General features: G+C 45.5%; 1 protein-coding gene across 11 annotated transcripts in view; it reads right to left on the reverse strand.

The window, feature by feature from the left end:
• Nucleotides 1-22,652, reverse strand: part of LOC110509196 (myomegalin) — a 148,961-nt gene that overhangs the window by 2,956 nt on the left and 123,353 nt on the right. For 2 of the 11 annotated variants that reach the window (XM_090225947.1, XM_090225940.1), the window contains 24 exons: nucleotides 22,347-22,486; nucleotides 17,467-17,585; nucleotides 16,917-17,098; nucleotides 15,822-16,275; nucleotides 13,006-13,210; nucleotides 12,707-12,823; nucleotides 12,057-12,322; nucleotides 11,700-11,917; nucleotides 10,967-11,084; nucleotides 10,746-10,863; nucleotides 10,520-10,574; nucleotides 9,163-9,413; nucleotides 8,792-9,052; nucleotides 7,785-8,036; nucleotides 7,306-7,554; nucleotides 6,975-7,164; nucleotides 6,586-6,686; nucleotides 6,011-6,298; nucleotides 5,583-5,687; nucleotides 5,123-5,325; nucleotides 4,812-4,958; nucleotides 4,462-4,600; nucleotides 3,360-3,406; nucleotides 3,070-3,124 (listed from right to left, as the gene is read on the reverse strand). In XM_090225947.1, the coding sequence (XP_090082073.1) occupies nucleotides 3,070-3,124; nucleotides 3,360-3,406; nucleotides 4,462-4,600; nucleotides 4,812-4,958; nucleotides 5,123-5,325; nucleotides 5,583-5,687; nucleotides 6,011-6,298; nucleotides 6,586-6,686; nucleotides 6,975-7,164; nucleotides 7,306-7,554; nucleotides 7,785-8,036; nucleotides 8,792-9,052; nucleotides 9,163-9,413; nucleotides 10,520-10,574; nucleotides 10,746-10,863; nucleotides 10,967-11,084; nucleotides 11,700-11,917; nucleotides 12,057-12,322; nucleotides 12,707-12,823; nucleotides 13,006-13,210; nucleotides 15,822-16,275; nucleotides 16,917-17,098; nucleotides 17,467-17,585; nucleotides 22,347-22,486 (4,280 nt within the window). Of the gene's footprint in view, nucleotides 1-3,069; nucleotides 3,125-3,359; nucleotides 3,407-4,461; nucleotides 4,601-4,811; nucleotides 4,959-5,122; nucleotides 5,326-5,582; nucleotides 5,688-6,010; nucleotides 6,299-6,585; nucleotides 6,687-6,974; nucleotides 7,165-7,305; nucleotides 7,555-7,784; nucleotides 8,037-8,791; nucleotides 9,053-9,162; nucleotides 9,414-10,519; nucleotides 10,575-10,745; nucleotides 10,864-10,966; nucleotides 11,085-11,699; nucleotides 11,918-12,056; nucleotides 12,323-12,706; nucleotides 12,824-13,005; nucleotides 13,211-15,821; nucleotides 16,276-16,916; nucleotides 17,099-17,466; nucleotides 17,586-22,346; nucleotides 22,490-22,652 lie in introns of all 11 variants that reach the window. The other 9 variants (XM_090225946.1, XM_090225939.1, XM_090225949.1 and 6 more) reach the window with 7 other exon arrangements.

The following is a 22,652-nucleotide window of genomic DNA, read 5'->3' on the forward strand; positions in this document are numbered from 1 at the left end:
ATCTGTTGCGGTTAAAGGTTAATGGAATATTGCTTTGTTAGCATGAAACCACAACAATTAGCGTAAGTGCTTGCAGATGATGAGAAGCTGAAAATGCCATTGAGTGAGTGATAGTTGCAGCATGTATATTGTTATATAAAATCTGTTACCTTCCCTCAGTAAGTAACCTGTATTAAGTGTAACTACTGGTAAAACTATTGAAAAGATTCAGCCTGCCCTGGCTTTCAGCCAGTCACACCCCCTACTGTCAAATTATTTCATTACTCTTCTGAGGAAGGACAGCAATTAGTATTTTTAAAGGCTATCAGGCTATATTTGTGTGTCTGTGTCCTTGGAAGATAAATAGTTTCTAGTATTTTAATGATTGCCTTCAGATAATGGAAACTATGCATACATTTAAAGTTTGCAATGGTACAGAAAATCATAGTGGATCACTTAGGCTGCGTTTACACAGGCAACCCAATTCTGATCTTTTTTTGCACTAATAGATTTTTGAATAATCACATCAGATCTTGTAATTGTAATTGGTCAAAAGACAAATGAGTGAAAAAAACATCAGAATTGGAAACACAGCCTTAGTACACTGAACAAAAATATAAATACAACATGTAAAGTGTTTGTTCCATGTTTCATGAGCTGAAATAAAATACCCCAGACATGTTTTATATGCACAAAAATAATATTTCCATCCAATTTTGTGAACAAATTTGTTTACATCCTTGTTAGTGAGCATTTCTCCTTTGCCAAGATATTACATCCACCTGACATGTGTGGAATATCAAGAAGCTGATTAAACAGCATGATCATTACATATATGCACCTTATGCTGGGGACAATAAAATGCCACTCTAAAATGTGCAGTTTTGTCACAAAACACAATGCCACAGATGTCTCATGTTTTGAGGGAGCACGCAATTGGCAAGATGACTGCAGGAATGTCCACCAGAGCTTTTGCCAGAGAATGTAATGTTAATTTCTCTACCATAAGCCGCCTCCAACGTCGTTTCAGAGAATTTGTCAGTACGTCCAACCGGCCTCACAACCGCAGACCACGTGTAACCACACAAGCCCAGGACCTCCACATCCGGCTTCTTCACCTGCGGGATCGTCTGAGACCAGCTACCCAGACAGCTGATGAAACTGTGGGTTTGCACAACCAAATCATTTCTGCACAAACTGTCAGAAACCGTCTCAGGGAAGCTCACCAGGGTGTCTTATGGTGGCAGTGCAGTTATGGTATGGGTAGACATAAGCTACGGACAACGAACACGATTGCATTTTATCAGGCCTCCCCAGTGGTGCAGTGGCCTAAGGCACTGCATCGCAGTGCTTGAGGCGTCACTGCAGCCCCGGGATGGGATTTCCTTGTCCTATCGCGCTCTACCGACTCCTTGTGGCTGGCCAGGCGCCTGCAAGCTGACTTTGGTCATCAGTTGTACAGTGTTTCCCCCGACACATTGGTGTGGCTGGCTTCCGGGTTAAGCGAGCAGTGTGTCAAGAAGCAGTGTGGCTTGGCAGGGTCCTGTTTCTTGATCTTTTTTTTTCTCTCTCTCTCTCTCTCTCTCTCTCTCTCTCTCTCTCTCTCTCTCTCTCTCTCTCTCTCTCTCTCTCTCTCTCTCTCTCTCTCTCTCTCTCTCTCTCTCTCTCTCTCTCTCTCTCTCTCTCTCTCTCTCTCTCTCTCTCTCTCTCTCTCTCTCTCTCTCTCTCTCTCTCTCTCTCTCTCTCTCTCTCTCTCTCTCTCTCTCTCTCTCTCTCTCTCTCTCTCTCTCTCTCTCTCTCTCTCTCTCTCTCTCTCTCTCTCTCTCTCTCTCTCTCTCTCTCTCTCTCTCTCTCTCTCTCTCTCTCTCTCTCTCTCTCTCTCTCTCTCTCTCTCTCTCTCTCTCTCTCTCTCTCTCTCTCTCTCTCTCTCTCTCTCTCTCTCTCTCTCTCTCTCTCTCTCTCTCTCTCTCTCTCTCTCTCTCTCTCTCTCTCTCTCTCTCTCTCTCTCTCTCTCTCGAGTCCGTACAGGAGTTGCAGCAATGGGACAAGACTGTAACTACCAATTGGATACCACGAAAAGTGGGGAGATAAAGGGGTAAAAAGTTTTAAAAACTAACTTTTTTTGTCGATGGCAATTTGAATACACAGCACATGAGGTTGGTGGCACCTTAATTGGGGAGGACGGGCTCATGGTAATGGCTGGAGCGGTTAATGGTATCAAATACACCAAACACATGGTTTCCATGGTTTCCATTTGTTTGATGCCACTCCATACGCTCCGTTTCAGCCATTATTATGAGCCGTCCTCCCCTCAGCAGCCTCCACTGATGCACAGAGATACCTTTTACGAGATTCTGAGGTCCATTTTTGTGCCATTCACCTGCCGCCATCACCTAATGTTTCAGCATGATAATGCAGAGCCCCAATGTCACAAGGATCTGTACACAATTCCTGGAAGTTGAAAATGTCCCAGTTCTTCCATGGCCTACACTCACCAGACATGTCACTCATTGAGCCTGTTTGGGATGCTCTGGATCGAAATGTGTATGACAGCGCGTTCCAGTTCCCGCCAATATCCAGCAACTTCGCACAGCCATTGAAGAGGAGTGGGACAACATTCCACAGGCCACAATCAACAGCCTGAACAACTTTATGCGAAGGACATGTGTCGGGCTGTATGAGGCAAATGGTCGTCACACCAGATACCAACTGGTTTTCTGATCCACGACCCTACCTATTTTTTAAGGTATCTGTGAACAACAGATGCATATCGGTATTCCCAGTCATGTAAAATCCATAGATTAGGGCCCGTAACTCAGTAAAATCTTTGAAATTGTTGCAAGTTGCGTTTATATTTTTGTTCAGTGTATAAACAGCATTTAAATATTATTCTAGGGGTGATAAAAAACTCATTGAGGTGTTGATTTAGGACAAGGCATTGGTTTCTACGACTTATATTCATCCATTTGTATGACTTAAATGATAGTCCTTAAATATTACTTTTCTGTTGTTTGATTGGATGGTAAAACAGTGATGTCACACAGCATGACAGGCACAACAGGCCAAGCCACAGTGTGCCAAACCATTTACCAGCATAAGGAGTGGAAGAGGAGGAGCTTAGAGAGGAGATCCTCCGATCGTTCTTCTGGAGGTACTCAGGGGAAAGGAGGAGGAGAGGAAGGAGGGAAGAGACAAACGCAGGATGAAGGAACAGGTGAAACAGACAGGCAGGGTGCAAAACAGAGACACAGTACTGACACTAGGACTGGGTAACCAGATACTGAACACAACACATGAACAACATTTTATGTGGTATACAAGATGGGAATACTTGGGTATACCACATACAGTATGTATTGAGGACAATTACAATCTCTTACCTCCAAGTTAGTCCTGGCTTTTTTCAGCACATCACGAGTCCTTGATACTGCAATGAAAAGGGGAACTGTACAATAAGAAGAAACATCTAACTAGGACCTTTTTCTGTAACACACACACTGGGACACCAGACCAAACACACACTGGGACACCAGACCACACACACACACACTGGGACACCAGACCAAACACACACTGGGACACCAGACCACACACACACACACTGGGACACCAGACCACACACACACACTGGGACACCAGACCACACACACACACACACTGGGACACCAGACCAAACACACACTGGGACACCAGACCACACACACACTGGGACACCATACCACACACACACACACACACACACACACACACACACACACACACACACACACACACACACACACACACACACACACACACACACACACACACACACACACACACACACACACACACACACACACACACACACACACACACACACACACACACGGACACACACGGACACCAGACCACACACACACACACACACTGGGACACCAGACCACACACACACTGGGACACCAGACCACACACACACACTGGGACACCAGACCAAACACACACACTGGGACACCAGACCAAACACACACACCGGGACACCAGACCAAACACACACACATCGGGACACCAGTCCAAACACACACACACACACACACACACACACACACACACACACACACACACACACACACACACACACACACACACACACACACACACACACACACACACATTAGGACACCAGACCAAACACACATACACACTGGGACACCAGACCAAACACACACACACTGGGACACCAGACCAAACACACACACACTGGGACACCAGACCAAACACACACACACACTGGGACACCAGACCAAACACACACACACACTGGGACACCAGACCAAACACACACACACACACTGGGACACCAGACCAAACACACACACACACACTGGGACACCAGACCACACACACACACACACACACACACACACACACCAGACCAAACACACACACACACACACTGGGACACCAGACCAAACACACACCCACCCACAAACAGACACTCACGCTGGTTGACGATGAAGTGCTCCATGCCTTCCTTGGTGCGGCTGGTGCTCCTCAGTCTCTGGATGGTTCCCTGAAGCACCTCCCCCTGCTCCGAGATACGCCCCCTCAGAGACAGAATCTCCTCTTGCATACACTGCTCCTGCATGGGTCACAGCAATCAATCAATAAATCAATACAATGATCAATCAACTCAATATTTCAATCAAACAATAAACGAAACAACAGTTCACATCTCTGCCTAGCAGCCTGCCTTACCAATAGAGTGTCTCACAGCCATCACATGGTTGACAAACCACCAATTACAACGAAAGGATTCATAATATACTGGTAGTAAACCATGTATAGTGCACCTTCTTAAGGTTATGGGTGTAACGGTCTGTGCTGGGCAGGGCAGCCCTCCAAAACATCTTGATCAGGGACACAACCTCCTCTAGGATCTGTCTCAGGGTCTTGGTGTTAGACAGCAGACTCCTCACGCGCCCATAGTCCAGGAGGACCTACACAGAGACAGTTGGCTAGACACCTTCAATTTCCTGAACGTAGCTGTAGCAACAGACTGTTTACTTTGAGTATGTGGCCAAAGCACATGATTTGGTTCTGGGTTTCGAGATTAGATCTCCAATTTAGTTGTTGGCGCAAATAGTGCTATTTTCCCTCTTACCTGGTCGTGGCTGCCCTCCAGCATTGATTGGCTGAGGCAGGCCTGCAGGGCTGTTTCCATTCGCTGGACCAGACTCCTCCCCTCCAGGACCTGCTGCTGCAGAGCGCTGTAGTCATCCACGTGCCCGATGGCATGGCGCCCGTTCCGGTTAGAGAACGAGCCGTCCGGGGCGTCACCCTCCAGCTCTGAGTGGGGGTCCAGATCTGTAGGAGGGGAGGAAGACGAAGAGACAAGGGCTTAGTGTCAGACTAACTGGTAAACGAGAGAATTTGAGATGTTATTTGTTTTTTGAGGTAATGGAGTGATTAACATCCGGAATAACATCCTTCCTGGACTATTTTAACCTTATAAGCAGACTTATGTAAAATCCTACAGATTTAAAAATCAGATATGTACAACTCTCCTTTCCCCATTTGTCACAGCACGATTAAACAGGATGCAGTTAGTGTTAGAGTCACACCATTGGCAGTGAGGGGGGTCTCCTCCAGGTCTGTGTAGAGAACGTGGTATGGAGATCCACAGTTAAACAGCCCAATGTCTCTGACCGGGGGAGACGGAGCTGGGTCTGCAGAACACACACAGACAGACAAGGATGCTCGGCCACCACACACACAACCCTGAACACTCAACATTCACTAAATGATAGTGCTTTCAATAAAAAAAAAAACGGCATTACTCTGTTGTTATTTGTTCATTAAACACAGCAATCAGTCAGTTCAATGGGATTTCCACGAGACAAACCGGTTGGTCCCATTGATAGTGTTGAAGAGTGGGCCAATATTAAGCTTAGGCTGGTATTGAGTATTGGTGCCTATCAAGCTGATATCAAAATGTATTTCCATACTGTAACCCCAAACCACACCACTACACCAGACAACACGCCCTTACCATGCAGTAGCTGCCGTCTGTAGAGGCTGTCCCTCTGGGGGCTGGCTGTAAGGGCACTGAGAGACGGGGTACGAGGGGGCTCCATCCCCCCAATGACCCCCACCCCTCCGTGGACCCCACCTCCCAGCTTCTGCTCAAGGTGTTTGTGGAGCTCCAGCTGTTTCAGGACACTGTTCTCCTGGACAGTAGACTGGAGCTGGGCTCTGAGGCTCCTCACCTCCCCTAGCAGCTCCCCCAGCTCCACGGGCAGGGCAGGGACCCCACCGTACTGGCCCTCACACAGGTACCCTGAAAATCACAATAACAGTGTCAGTCAATATAACACTGAATGTCATAGGCCCACAGCATGTATAAAGTCCAAACAGAAACTTCTGAGTGTAATTTGGAATTCTATGCAAGCAGTGTCTGATATATGCAAATGTCCCAGTTATGTGTACGCATCTCAAGTTAGGTTAATATAGTTAGGTTAATATTTTAACAAATGTTTCCATTGGTGAGCATTGATTTAAAGGCAACCTCCTGAATTGCAGTGCTATATGAAACCACTAGCTTGTGGATGAAGTGAGTAAGCTGACCTGGGTTGCCCTTGGCGTTGACACACACTCTGTGGTACACCTGCAGCTCACTCTGCAGAGAGTGGAGCAGCTCCCTGCTCTCACACAACTGCTGCTGGAGCCTGGAGACAAGAGAGAGATACTGGGTGACTATATACACACACACACACACACACACACACACACACACACACACACACACACACACACACACACACACACACACACACACACACACACACACACACACACACACACACACACACACACACACACACTCTGTGGTACACCTGCAGCTCACTCTGCAGAGAGTGGAGCAGCTCCCTGCTCACACACAACTGCTGCTGGAGCCTGGAGACAAGAGAGAGATACTGGGTGACTACACACACACACACACCCTACACACACACCTATTGTTCGTGTCATGGCTGTTCTGCCTCTCCTGTCTGAGTGTGTGAATCTGCTGTCCCTGCTCCTGGCTGTGTGTCTGCAGCCGTCGGAGCTCCTCCTTCCACTGCTCCGCCTCTAGCTCCGCCTGCTTCAGGCGGGCACGCCCCGTCACCACCACCTCACGCAGCTGCTCCGCCTCCTCACACGTATCTGAGGGGAACCACATATGATGGCGGGGCAAAGTTAGACACTACATCCCATCCTTTGGAACAAGATTAAATGATTCAGCCATATAGAACAAATATGCGTGGTTCTATGTTGACCACAGCGTGGGTTGGGGAGATGCAGTACCTGAGCTGGCCTGCAGGTGTGCCTGGAGAGCCAGGTTCTCCTCTTTCAGGACTCTGATCTCATTGGACAGCTGACTGACAGAGTCCAGCCCCTGGATGTAGATGTTAGTGGGGGCTCCTCCGTCGCGGCCGGTGGTGGCCAGGCGTTCCTCCAGCTGCTGTCTGAGCCTCTCGTTGGTCCTGATGGTCTCCTCCAGACGCTGACGCAGACACCGCACCTCTCTCAGGTGCTCTTCGATCAGGTCCACACCTGGGGAACGCAGGACAGAGAAGAGAGTTCTTGTTTAGCATATTTGTGCATAGTGCATATTGTGCATGCCTTGGTCATAGATGAACCGAGATGCTGTAAAATAGTGTATAGCCATTATGTAAAGTTCATGGATTAGCAAGGTAAGATAAATATTTCAAGTGCCCTATGAATAAACACAACTTGTAATCTATATGGAAAATAATTTGATCAATGAAAAGGGGTCTTCATGCCAGTGAAGCTGTTTCTTGAATTGTTTCCTGATGACCCAACCCTGGCTGGCTGAACCATGTTCTCCATATCCCACAATGCACCATTCTCCACCAGGTCTGTGTTGGCCTTCAGGGCTTGGCCTGGGGGTCGGCTGCCTAGCTGGTGTGGGTAAAAGGCATGATGGGTAATCTGGACGTAAGGGGAGTGGTCTGGCTGGTGGTGGGCGGCTGGTGCGAGGTTGGACAGAGCGTTGGCGTGCGGAACCACAAAGCCTGTAACCATGGATATGGGAGAGATGTCAGAAACACAGCCATACAGAACAGAGTCTGTATTTATGAGCCAAACTTAGGTGCTGTTAAAGGAGTAGTTCACTAAATTTAAACTTGATGTTAGATGGTTCCTCACCCTGGAAGTAGTCTATGGGCCAAGATAAACTGTAATCCATGGTTCATTTTTCTTTAAACAGCCACTACAAACTTCAGCTAACCTTAGCCACCACACGCTAACAATCAATGGAAGTGATTGGGGCATGTGGGCATGTTTTAAAAAATGATGTCCAATTAACCTGAAATCAATTCAGATCAACTCCATATTTGGTTTGATGTTACTTTAAGGTGATATGGCCCCAACTTGTGTTTGATGATACAGCGCCTGCTTCTGGTCGAGACATGCTATATGCTATATCTCTATAGAGAAACTTGTTAGAGGGTACTACAGTATACCTGGACCAGAAGCAGGTGCTTCTGGGATCTCTCAACCCCAACATTGACACATCCACACCAAGTCTTTCACTCTATTCGCTGTCTCATCCTGATCCACTCTAGGCATGCTATGCTAGCCCTAACATCATCCAATCAATCACATGTATTTATAAAGCCACTACTCCAGCCAATGCTGTCCCTGTCGGTATCACACGAATACATGCTACAGATTCTACTCCATTCTGGTACACCCCCAATCCATAGCACCAAGCCTGTCCCTCAGTTAGTACACTCTAAAAACACATGCTAACGCTAACTCTGCTCACTCTCATTCATAGCCATCTGTCTGTGCAGGGTATCCAGCTCCTGTTGCCTCGCTTCCATAGACAAGGTCCTGGACTGGGGGTTAAAGGTCATATGCTGACCCCAGGGGTCATGGTTAGGGTTCAGGCCGGGGAGGGACTGGGAGGCAGGTAGGGAGCAGGACACAGGACCAGTCTGACTGGCCAACTCAGGGGTGGAGTACAGCATGTTAGGACAGCTGCTGGAGGACTTAAGACAGGGTGGAGGGAGGAAGTGGTGGAGGTCTGGAAAAAGAGTGGTGAAAGGGATGAGAGGAGATTGGAAAGAGGATGTAGGGAGGTTTAGAGTATGTGTCTACGAATAGCACATATTACCTAAGTTTAAGTGGCTATACCTGTGTTTCCTGGGCCATGTCTCGCCACCTGTTCCTGCTCTCCCTGAGCGTATTCGCTGGCTTCGTCCACATCTGAACATAGCTCCAGGTCCTCATTGGTCCGGCACTCGTCTGACACAAAGGAGGTCCTGTCTGATTGGTCGGTGGTCTCTGAGTGGGCGTGGCTGCTGCAGGGGGTGTCGGAACGCTGCTGTAGCTTGGTGTGGAGGGACTCGATGATCTTATCTTTCTGCTGGAGCTCCTTACTCAGCCTAGGGAGAGAAAAAGAGATTGATTATTTCATCCTTTGCTACAGATCTTTACTCAGTTCCTACAATACATACACTACCGTTCAAAAGTTTGGGGTCACTTAGAAATGTCCTCGTTGTTGAAAGGAAAGCACATTTTTTGTCCATTAAAATAACACCAGTCTCAACGTCAACAGTGAAGAGGTGACTCCGGGATGCTGGCCTTCTAGGCAGAGTTGCAAAGAAAAAGCCATATCTCAGACTGGCCAATAAAAAGAAAAGATTAAGATGGGCAAAAGAACACAAACACTGGACAGAGGAACTCTGCCTAGAAGGCCAGCATCCCGGAGTCGCCTCTTCACTGTTGACGTTGAGACTGGTGTTTTGTGGGTACTATTTAATGAAGCTGCCAGTTGAGGACTTGTGAGGTGTCTGTTTCTCAAACTAGACACTCTAATGTACTTGTCCTCTTGCTTAGTTGTGCACCGGGGCCTGCCACTCCTCTTTCTATTCTGGTTAGAGCCAGTTTGCTCTGTTCTGTGAAGGGGGTAGTACACAGCGTTGTACGAGATCTTCAGTTTCTTGGCAATTTCTCGCATGGAATAGCCTTCATTTCTCAGAACAAGAATAGACTGACGAGTTTCAGAAGAAAGTTATTTGTTTCTGGCTATTTTTATTCTGTAATTGAAAACACAAATGCTGATGCTCCAGATACTCAACTAGTCTGAAGAAGGCCAGTTTTATTGCTTCTTTAATCAGAACAACAGTTTTCAGCTGTGCTAACATAATTGCAAAAGTGTTTTCTAATGATCAACTAGCCTTTTAAAATTATAAACTTGGATTAGCTAACACAACGTGCCATTGGAACACAGGAGTGATGGTTGTTGATAATGAGCCTCTGTACGCCTATGTAGATATTCCATTAAAAATCAGCCTTTTCCAGCTACAGTAGTCATTTACAACATTAACAATGTCTACACTGTATTTCTGATCAATTTGATGTTATTTTAATGTGCTTTTCTTTCAAAAACAAGGACATTTACAAGTGACCCCAAACATTTGAACGGTAGTGTACACGTACAGACAGACATAGGCCACCAGAAACACATCAATAGGTCATAAAAACCCACCGTAAAGCAAGCAGCTCATGGCCCATCTTATCATCATGGAGCTCAGCACGGTCACCTGAGGAGAGAGATGGAGTGGTAGTGGAGAAGAAAGGGAGGACAGAAGATCGGGGAATGTGTGTGTGTCTGTGCGTGTGTGCCTGTGTGTGCGATTGCAACCACTTGTGTATGTGTGTGTGTGTGTGATTGTGCCTGCATATGTTTGTGCGTGTGTGTTCTCCACACTCACGCCCACTGATCTTGGTGCCCACACGTTGTGCCAGGGCAGTGCTCTGTGCCAACTGCTCTCTGAAGCTCTGCCCCATGTAGTAGTCGATGTCGTTGGCACGCAGCAGCTCCTCAAACGCCTAAATATATATATTTTTACTTCAATTACATTTATTTGATTCAATCACTGTCGACGTGGTACATAATGTCCTGATCTGTGGAGAGATCGTCAGAGTGTCATACCTTGGTGGTGTCTCCCAGGTGCTGTGTGAGGATGTGACACACTCCGCGGCCCTCCCTCATCATCTGACGCAGGTGGGACAACTCCCTGGCCTGTGCCTGGATCAGAGTGTTGTACTTCCTGTGCAGAGAGGGAGGAAGATGAGGGGTCAAGACATAAAAGACAGAGATCGTCATCATCACCATTATCATAGTTATCCTCACCATTATCATAGTTATCATCACCATTATCATAGTTATTATCACCAGTATCATAGTCACCATCACCATTATCATAGTTATCATCACCATTATCATAGTTATCATCACCATTATCATAGTTATCATCACCATTATCATAGTTATCATCACCCGTATCATAGTCATCATCACCATTATCATAGTTATCATCACCATTATCATTGTCATAGTCATCATCACCATTATCATTGTTGTAGTCATCATCACCATTATACAGTTATCATCACCATTATCGTAGTTATCGTCAGCATTATCCTTGTTATAGTCATCATCACCATTATCATTATACAGTTACCATCGCCATTATCATAGTTATCATCACCATTATCATTGTTATCATCACCATTATCATAGTTATCATCACCATTATCATTGTTATAGTCATCATCACCATTATCATTGTTATAGTCATCATCACCATTATCATAGTTATCATCACCATTATCATTGTTATCATAGTCAATCTCATCATTATTTCCTTCCTTCATTTCCTCACCCGGGCCAGGTAGCACACTTCCCCTCCTCCACCGCCCTTCCTTTCCCCTCCAGCCTGGAGCTCTTGAGTTGCGCCTCCAGTGAGGCCACTCGGGACATCAGCTCTCGCAGCTCCCGGCTGGGCTTGGGTTCCATGCGAGGCCCCAGGCTGTCGGACATCCAGCCCTCATCCTCCTCCACACCGCTGGGGGCTGGGGTGGCCTCGAATGCCCAGTTCACCTGATAGAGAGGAGAGAAAAGACTGAATAGTCACAGAAAATATCATATCAGCCCATAAAGCAAGAAGCGAACAAGTCACTGAAGCAATCAATCAACTGGATCAATCAATCAGGTCTTGTATGTCATGTATATGACGTACCTTGCGTGGGGGGTGTTCCAGACTGGATGTGTAGTCGCTGGTGGTGGATAGTGAACGCACACGTAGCTGCAACCCACGAATCACCTTGTGACAGCGGGCCAGCTTAGAACGCAGGTCCTGGACCAATTGCTGTAGAGAGCCTGTCACTGACCCCTCCCCCTCATCATAAGCCCCGCCCACCCCCCCATCACCATGGAACCAAACCCCGGCAGGCTCATAGTCCTGCTGGTGGCTCAGTGAGGTACACATCTCCAGATCATCAAGCTCTGAGGGAGGAGCGATACAGGAAGAGACTAACAAGTTGTACAGATCATCACACCCGGCACAGGTAAGGTACTGACAGGTGAGGTGTGTGTGAAAAGTCAAGTAGCTACCGTATGGCGAGTTTGAGATGTCTCAAGTGGCAAAGTGAGATAAAAGCAGTGAGGTGACAGGTGAGAGAGGCGTAAGACAAGGCCGGAGCGAGAGAAAAGACAGGTGAGAGAGGCGTAAGACAAGGCCGGAGCGAGAGAAAAGACAGGTGAGAGAGGCGTAAGACAAGGCCGGAGCGAGAGAAAAGACAGGTGAGAGAGGCGTAAGACAAGGCCGGAGCGAGAGAAAAGACAGGTGAGACTGGAGAGACAAATAAAGGAGAGACATAGCTCAGTTACCCGGGCTGCTGGCGTCCTCTCTCTCTGCCTCGTTCTCACTACGGCCACACGTCTCATAGCCCAGGTCCTGTAGGTCCACCTGGACCTGCTTGCTGTCCTGCTCTACTGACGTCTCCGCTGTGAGAGTGTGCGTGAGAACCATTACTCCTTGAGTAAATTGCATTGAGTGATTCAATGAAGTGAATCAGCTACACTGTATTTAATTGTGTACTTTCCAGACATTATTATGAGCAGTCCCCTCCGTAGCAGCATCCTGTGGTATGCATGTATGTTTTCGGCGTAGGTGTATGATGACTCACTCAGTAGTTCCCTGTAGTCCTTGAGTTGTTCAGCCTGCGCGTGGACCGTGGCCTCAGACACCATGAGTCTCTCCTGCAGCTCTCTGCTCTCCTGTCTGCTCAGCGCCAAATCAGAACGCAGACGAACCACATGCTCACGGAGACCCGTCTCCACATGCTGCCAGAACCCGCCCACATCACCAGTGACATCCTCAGACCCCGCCTCCTATAGGAATCAATACAAGGCAAAATCCACTTGAATGCCCCTCCAACTAGTGGGAAACTCGTCTATAACCCTTAAGTTCCGACTTCTCCCACACGCTGGCCTCTGACGTCACCAACTAAAGAAATACCTTGATAACAGGCAGTTAAACGTAACAACAAAACATTATTTATAAAACATTGAACATTTAATTATAAACATGATAGCTGTACTTTTAGTTAATAATTGACGCAGCTTGTTGGCCATTAGCCAATTAGCATTTTCTAAACGAGTTCAAAGCATTTGAATGCATCCAACTGGCAATTTACACCTTCCCAATTGATTATGAATGCAGCATGAGTAACAAAAAAACTAACCAATGCCTGCTGATTTACTTTTACATGAGTAACCGAACAAGCTTAAACCATAACTGTTGAGCTTAAACCATAATGGTTGAAATGTTGTTATATCTATAGCTAAAATAAATATAATGGTAGCAGCAAACAGACGTCGGAAACATTTGTATTCATTATGGAAACAAAGCATTCACATGTATAGCAGATTGAAAAAGCCTTAATACAGTTGAAGTCATAAGTTTACATACACTTAGGTTGGAGTCATTAAAACTAGTTTTTCAACCACTCCACAAATGTCTTGTTAACAAACTATAGTTTTGGCAAGTCGGTTAGGACATCTACTTTGTGCAAGACACAAGTCATTTTTCCAACAGTTGTTTACAGACAGATTATTTCCCTTATAATTCACTGTATCACAATTCCAGTGGGTCAGAAGTTTACATACACTAAGTTGACTGTGCCTTTAAACAGTTTGGAAAATTCCAGAAAATGATGTCATGGCTTTAGACGCCTCTGATAGGCTAATTGACATCATTTTAGTCAACTGGAGGTGTAGTTGTGGATGTATTTCAAGGTCTACCTTCAAACTCAGTGCCTCTTTGCTTGACATCATGGGAAAATCATAAGAAATCAGCCAAGACCTCAGAAAAAAACTCCACAAGCCTGGTTCATCTTTGGGAGCAATTTCCAAACGCCTGATGGTACCACGTTCATCTGTACAAACAATAGTACGCAAGCATAAACACCATGGGACCAAGCAGCCGTCATACCGCTCAGGAAGGAGATGCGTTCTGTCTCCTAGAGATGAACGTACTTTGGTGCGAAAAGTGTAAATCAATCCCAGAACAACAGCAAAGGACCCTGTGAAGATGCTGGAGGAAACAGGTACACAAGTATCTATATCCACAGTAAAACGAGTCCTATATCGACATAACCTGAAAGGCCGCTCAGCAAGGAAGAAGCCACTGCTCAAAAAACGCCATTAAAAAAGACACTACGGTTTGCAACTGCACATGGGGACAATGATCATTCTTTTTGGAGAAATGTCCTCTGGTCTGATGAAACAAAAATAGAACTGCTTGGCCATAATGACCATCGTTATGTTTGGAGGAAAAAATGGGAGGCTTGCAACCCGAAGAACAACATCCCAACCATGAAGCACGGGGGTGGCAGCATCATGTTGTGGGGGTGCTATGCTGCAGGAGGGACTGATGCAATTCACAAAATAGATGGCATCATGAAGAAAGAAAACTGTGGATATATTGAAGCAATAGCTCAAGACATCAGTCAGAAAGTTAAAGCTTGGTTGCAAAATGGGTCTTCCAAATGGACAATGACCCCAAGCATACTTCCAAAGTTGTGTCAAAATGGCTTAAGGACAACAAAGTCAAGGTATTGGAGTGGCCATCACAAAGCCCTGACCTCAATCCTATAGAACATTTGTGGGCAGAACTGAGAAAGTGTGTGTGAGCAAGGAGGCCTACTAACCTGACTCAGTTACACCAGCTCTGTCAGGAGGAATGGGCCAAAATTCACCCAACTTATTGTTGAAAGCTTGTGGAAGGCTACCCACAACGTTTGACCCAAGTTAAACAATTTAAAGCCAATGCTGCCAAATACTAATTTAATGTATGTAAACTTCTGACCCACTGGGAATGTGATGAAAGAAATAAAAGCTGAAATAAAAGCTGAAATAAATAATTCTCTCTACTATTATTCTGACATATCACATTCTTAAAATAAAGTGGTGATCCTAACTGACCTAAGACATGGAATTTTTACTCAGATTAAATGTCAGGAAATGTGAAAAACGGAGTTTAAATGTATTTGGATAAGGTGTATGTAAACTTCCAACTACAACTGGATGTCCTGTGTCCTATTTCATAAAGCACATGCTGAAACACAGAACACTCCTTTCCTCTCGCCTGAAAAAAAGGAGCAGCAGTTGCCTGCCCAGAGCCAGTGCTGCTTATATAAACTATCCCCAGGCTAAGAAAACTGCCCTACATAGACTGCTATAGCTACACCAACACAGAGATATGAGGAGAGGGGGAAGGAAGTAGACAGAGAGAGAGAGAGAGGGAGAGAAAGGGAGGATAGATAAGGGGCAGGGGACAGAGATAGGGAGTAGGGGAGGGAGAGAATATAAGGGAAGAGAGAGGGAGAGAGAATGAGATAGAGAGACAGAGAGTAAGATGAACATTTTGAATTATACATAGAGTGAGATGTTAACACTATTCCGGCAAGCACTGGTTTTGGGTAGAGGATTGTACCTTTACCTTCTCTGTGTGGTCTGGCTGACGGTGGGACAGGAGAGTACCCAGGTCTAAGGAGTGAGGTCTGGTACACTGTCTCTTCCCCCTTCCCTCTCTCATCCTTACTGCTGGGGGCCCACGCTTGCTATGGGTGGGTCCCACTGCTGGTAGTACCTCTTCCTCCTCCTCCATCTCCTCTTCCTCTTTCTGTTCCCATCCTTGGCATGTGTCTGTTGGATCTTCCAGCTCTCTTAGACCTTCTACCTCCCCTTGGTTCTCTTTCAGGGCCTCGTTCTCTTGGCACGTGTCTGTTGGATCTTCCAGCTCTCCTAGACCTTCTACCTCCCCTTGGTTATCTTTTAGGGCCTCGTTCTCTTGGCACGTGTCTGTTGGATCTTCCCGCTCTCCTAGACCTTCTACCTCCCCTTGGTTCTCTTTTAGGGCCTCGTTCTCTTGTTGCAGCCTCAGCAGTGTACTCCTGCACGAGATGGAAAGTAAACCATGGGATTCAGTATGAATAACAACAACTACACTGCTTACGTGTTATTGTAATTGCTTATCCACTATTATTGTGATGTGATGAAAGAAATAAAAGCTGAAATAAATAATTCTCTCTACTATTATTATTACATTTCACGTTCTTAAAATAAAGTGGTGATCCTAAGTGACCTAAAAAAAGGAATTTTTACTGCGATTAAATGTCAAAAACTGAGTTTAAATGTATTTGGCTAAGGTGTATGTAAACTTCCGACTTCAACTGTACATTTAGAATGAATTCAGTCAAGGAGCAGAAGAGACATTTTCGCCCATCCAACTACTGAGGTGACCCTTAATATGCGTCGTATACATGTGATGTAGACTATTTGATGTGTGTATGTATATATTTGTGATGTGCTGTGCATCAAATCAATTGTATGTGCTCTATTGCTCTGAATTTGCTCTCAATTGATAATATTGGAAGAAAAAGTAGAATAAATGAAAGATCTGTGCGGCTCTCTGAAGGATTGTCTCAACCCAAAGTGGCCCCCTTGCAAAAAATTGTGAGTAACACTGGTATAGACCATTTAATGTGTTCGAATAGTAGATACACAGGTGAGTGGGTACTGTGTATGTACATACCTCATCTGGGCTAGGGAGGAGTAGCCGGTGGTCTCCAGCTGTGTTCTCATCTCCTCCAGTTCTTCTTCTATTGCCCTCTTCTGTTCAGCCAGGTGCTTCACCTGCCCCATGCCCCCCTGGGACAGTGCTCCACTCACAGGTCCTCCAGACAGCACCCCCTGCCCACAGGCCATTCCAGAGTTCTGGTCAAGAAAGAGAGGAAAAGAGAGTTAGAGAGAGGGGTGACATAATTACAGTTTCATAACAGGAAAAAGGACTTGTTAGTCTGAGTACTGGTCTGCGTCTGCTTAAGCTAATCACTTTGCTATTGTCTTATTTGGCAAGGGAACAATGCAGTGTTGTTGAATACAGAAACAGTCTGGCAACCAGGCTGGAAGATTGTCAACATTAAGCTCTAAAGTACAAGGGGATGAGATAAGTGTTGGAAATCCCATACCTAAGGCAACAACATTGGAACATTGAGAGGCAACCAGTCTGTCGAGAGAGTCTACGATGAGAGGCACAAGGCTAGTGTACAATTTAAGATTTAAAGGTAAAAAGTCACATGTACCTTAGTGGAGGCCAGGCTTTTGGCAGTCAGTTTATCCTCATCGTCTTCGATACTGTCTGAGAACTCATCAGTGCTGCCCTGTTCATCGTCTCCCTCCTCCTCTTCCTCCGTGCTGAGCTCTGAAAACACAACAGGCAACCGATCAGATACTTCCTCACCCTTCTTTCCTCTCTCCGCCTCCCTTTGTCTCTCAACCTCTCCCCTATCAAGTTTGTCTATATCACACTCTACCACTCTCCCTCTTATTTTTCTTCCTCCCTCTTTCTCTACCTCTCTCTCTCCCTTCTCTCTTCCCCTGGTCAGAATCAAATGTTATGTCAGGAGTAGACAGCCAAACATACACACTGAGCCCAGCCATGGATAGGACAGCCCCTCTGTCTTCTGCCCAACCCTGTAGTGTGTATGTGTTCACTCTGTGCTGGGGATATGAAACACACACACACACACACACTCTCCCTCTCTGTGGCGCTATGAGGCACGAAGTAATAACAACCACACAGATCTATTTTTAACATTCTGTAATAGAGGGCATGCCATTGCTTTTACACTATGATTTGACATTTAGATGTTCAACGCTTATTTTTTGTTGTTGTAGTTTCACCATATTAAAATTAAAATTCAATGACTTAAAATGAGGGACTATGACAGACTATGACAGAGCTGGTGTGTCCTGCACTATGACAGAGCTGGTGTGTCCTGCACTATGACAGAGCTGGTGTGTCCTGCACTATGACAGAGCTGGTGTGTCCTGCACTATGACAGAGCTGGTGTGTCCTGCACTATGACAGAGCTGGTGTGTCCTGCACTATGACAGAGCTGGTGTGTCCTGAAAGAAAGGAAACACCAACATAAAGTGTCTTAGTAGGGCGTTGTGCCACCACGAGCCAGAACAGCTTCAATGCACCTTGGCATAGATTCTACAAGTGTCTTAGTAGGGCGTTGGGCCACCACGAGCCAGAACAGCTTCAATGCACCTTGGCATAGATTCTACAAGTGTCTTAGTAGGGCGTTGGGCCACCACGAGCCAGAACAGCTTCAATGCACCTTGGCATAGATTCTACAAGTGTCTTAGTAGGGTGTTGTGCCACCACGAGCCACCAGAACAGCTTCAATGCACCTTGGCGTAGAATCTACAAGTATCTTAGTAGGACGTTGGGCCACCAGGATCCAGAACAGCTTCAATGCACCTTGGCATAGATTCTACAAGTGTCTGGAACTCTAGCGGAGGGATGTGACACCAGTCTTCCTCCAGAAATTCCGTAACTTGGTGGTTTGTTGATACTGGTGGTGAACACTGTCCTAGGTGCCGCGCCAGAATCTCCCATAAGTGTTCAATTGGGTTGAGATCTGGCGACTGAGACAGACACCTACAAGACTCTTTATGTTCGTGTGAGACCCTCTTTCAAACCACTGAGATCTCTTCTTCTAGCCATGGTAGCTAAAAAATGGGCAACTGGGAATTTGTAAACGACCCTAAGCATAATGGGACGTTCATTGCCTAATTAACTCAGGAACCACACCTGTGTGGAAGCACCTGCTTTCAAAATACTTTGCATCCCTCATTTACTTGTGTTTGATTTATTTTGGTGGTTACCTGTATGTACAATAGAAGCATCTCTCTCAGCGCGTTATGAAAAGGTATATTCATGTACTTATAGTTGAACGCTATATAATGACATGATATTACAGTTAAATCATGACATACAAACCATATGAAGTAATCATTTCCATTGGCGGACATCTCCATGTCCAGTCCTCACCAGAGCCTCTGGTGGTGATGGTGAGACACATATGAAGCACACAGATCCGTGCAGACGTGATGTGCTAAATTCACAGGAGGCTGCTAAGGTGAAAATGGCTCATAATAATGGGCTGCTAAGAGGAAAATGGCTCATAATAATGGGCTGCTAAGGGGAAAATGGCTCATAATAATGGGCTGCTAAGGGGAAAATGGCTCATAATAATGGGCTGCTAAGGGGAAAATGGCTCATAATAATGGGCTGCTAAGGGGAAAATGGCTCATAATAATGGGCTGCTAAGGGGAAAATGGCTCATAATAATGGGCTGCTAAGGGGAAAATGGCTCATAATAATGGGTTGCTAAGGGGAAAATGGCTCATAATAATGTGCTGCTAAGGGGAAAATGGCTCATAATAATGTGCTGCTAAGGGGAAAATGGCTCATAATAATGGGCTGCTAAGGGGAAAATGGCTCATAATAATGGGCTGCTAAGGGGAAAATGGCTCATAATAATGGGCTGCTAAGGGGAAAATGGTTCATAACAATGGGTTGCTAAGGGGAAAATGGCTCATAATAATGGGCTGCTAAGGGGAAAATGGCTCATAATAATGGGCTGCTAAGGGGAAATGGCTCATAATAATGGGTTGCTAAGGGGATAATGGCTCATAATAATGGGCTGCTAAGGGGAAAATGGCTCATAATAATGGGCTGCTAAGGGGAAAATGGCTCATAATAATGGGCTGCTAAGGGAAAATGGCTCATAATAATGGGCTGCTAAGGGGAAAATGGCTCATAATAATGGGCTGCTAAGGGGAAATGGCTCATAATAATGGGCTGCTAAGGGGAAAATGGCTCATAATAATGGGTTGCTAAGGGGAAAATGGCTCATAATAATGGGCTGCTAAGGGGAAAATGGCTCATAATAATGTGCTGCTAAGGGGAAAATGGCTCATAATAATGGGCTGCTAAGGGGAAAATGGCTCATAATAATGGGCTGCTAAGGGGAAAATGGCTCATAATAATGGGCTGCTAAGGGGAAAATGGTTCATAATAATGGGTTGCTAAGGGGAAAATGGCTCATAATAATGGGCTGCTAAGGGGAAAATGGCTCATAATAATGGGCTGCTAAGGGGAAAATGGCTCATAATAATGGGTTGCTAAGGGGAAAATGGCTCATAATAATGGGCTGCTAAGGGGAAAATGGCTCATAATAATGGGCTGCTAAGGGGAAAATGGCTCATAATAATGGGCTGCTAAGGGGAAATGGCTCATAATAATGGGCTGCTAAGGGGAAAATGGCTCATAATAATGGGCTGCTAAGGGGAAAATGGCTCATAATAATGGCCGGAACAGAGTTAACATGTAAACCATGTTTGATGTATTTGATACCGTCCACTAATTCCACTCCAGCCATTACCAGGAGCCAGTCCTCCCCAATTAAGGTGCCACCAACCTCCTGTGCTATCTGTATATACCTTATATAATCTATCCGGTTAGATATAATGATTGGAAATCATTACTAGTGTGAGGCAGAAGGACTGCTTCACATAATATACTATACTGACTATGTTATCGTATACCTAATAGTGACTTACCTGTGTCAAAGTTGTCAATCCACATCACAGTAAACTAGCCATGCAAACAACATGCTGGGATGCCATGCACGTGGCAGAGAAGTCATTAACGACAGAGATGGTAGTGTAACTTCCTAAAAACATGAGAGATCTCTTTCTTCTGTGAAAGAAAACTTATTTTATAAGGATATTCTTAGAATGTGTGAGCGTGTGTGAGAGCATGCGCGCGCGTGTGTGTGTGTGTGTGTGTGTGTGTGTGTGTGTGTGTGTATGCAAGTGTTGGTGGGTGGTAATGTCTAAGAGTGTGTTTTGACACAGAGACTATGGAGACAGAATGTAGAGACAGAGATGACTCTTCAGACAGGGATGAGAAAAGCACATGATCACCACTTTCTCTTTCTTTCACCTCAGGGATAGACAGAACACCCGTTATCTGTTCTCTACTAGTTGGGGGAGAAGAGAGGGTTTGTTGTATTGGATAAGGGGGCAAAAAGGGAGAGGGAATCCAGTCCCCAATTCAAATAAAAAAATCCTTTCAACAAAAAAAAAAAAACAGGAAATATTTTATTTTACTTTCCATTTCAAAGCACAAAAAAAATGTGGTTTTCATCACCCCAAACCTTAATAGAAAATTCCTTCACTAATCCTAAAATCCTTAAAACCTAATCAATCTGGACCAATCGAATCTCGAATGATACTAGGTATAATCTTATTATCATGTCTTTATCACATTGTGATTGGTACAAAGTCTATCAATAAATGCAAGAAATAGGCCTGCTATCTAAGATACTTGGGTTGTGGGGTATCGAAGAGGGATAACAAGGTTAACAAATAACTAAGATAAGGATTCTTACTTTGTTAATTAAGAAAACACTATTGACTACTCACCTAGTGGTCCATGCATCGTCTTTGAGACTAAGAACAACTATGATAGGATCTTTAAAACCTGTGGAATGAAGATCTGCGGAGGAATACTAACTACTTGGCCATCCTTTTGATTTCAGCTAATATATCTTGGGCCTGCATACGGCATGTACACAAAGATGGTGTTAAATAATAAGATGGATGACTTGAAGACATTTACTGTAAGGCATGAGCTGGACTGTCTACACAACACATCACATTACCGTAAGGCTGGACACATTGACACCGAGAGACGGAGTACAATACAACATAGCATTACAGAACAGCCGCACTGCAAAGCAATACGCAGGCGGTTTGTAAAAACAATACAAACACAACTCACGGAATATATGAATAATAATAAATAATAAAACATCTACGTTGCACGTTGCCACTTCATACAGTAATTAAAACCACCCCCAAAAATGTGTTGTTGGTTAGAACAGGCATCGGTTATTGTGTGGTGTCTGTGTCATCCAAAGAGGAACGAAGTTGCCCATAGTCACTGACCTTAGGTCAGTTTTGAGTGTTTGGATGACTAAGGGCAACTTCTACCTGCAGTGCATTTGTCTGACTCGCTGGTGCAGTGGCTAGACAGAATATCCTACAGAATTAGTAACAGTGCCCCAGGTAGCCCTGGAGGCCAGTCCCTGCCCGTCCCCACCTCCAAAGTCAGACTGCCTCTTAGCTGCCCTCTCCAGTGCCAGGGCGGTCTTCCGGGTCCTGGCTAGGACCTCCTCCAGCTGCCCTCGGAGTGCCTGAACAGAATCCAGTTCGGTGTGCAGAGCTCGGGTCTTCTCTGAGCTGCTGAGAGAGGGGCAATGACACCACACACACACACAAACGTCCTCAAACACTGATTGTGGTATTAACAGTTGTTACTAGCCTACTACTGTACGCAGCAATGTGTACTGACACTAGCTTACACTGTCCACAAATGTGTGTATTTGTAGGCACCCATGTGTGTGTA

This window comes from Oncorhynchus mykiss, chromosome 28 (assembly GCF_057628025.1).
Source record: "Oncorhynchus mykiss isolate SJ-2025 chromosome 28, ASM5762802v1, whole genome shotgun sequence".
Lineage (NCBI taxonomy): Eukaryota > Metazoa > Chordata > Actinopteri > Salmoniformes > Salmonidae > Oncorhynchus > Oncorhynchus mykiss.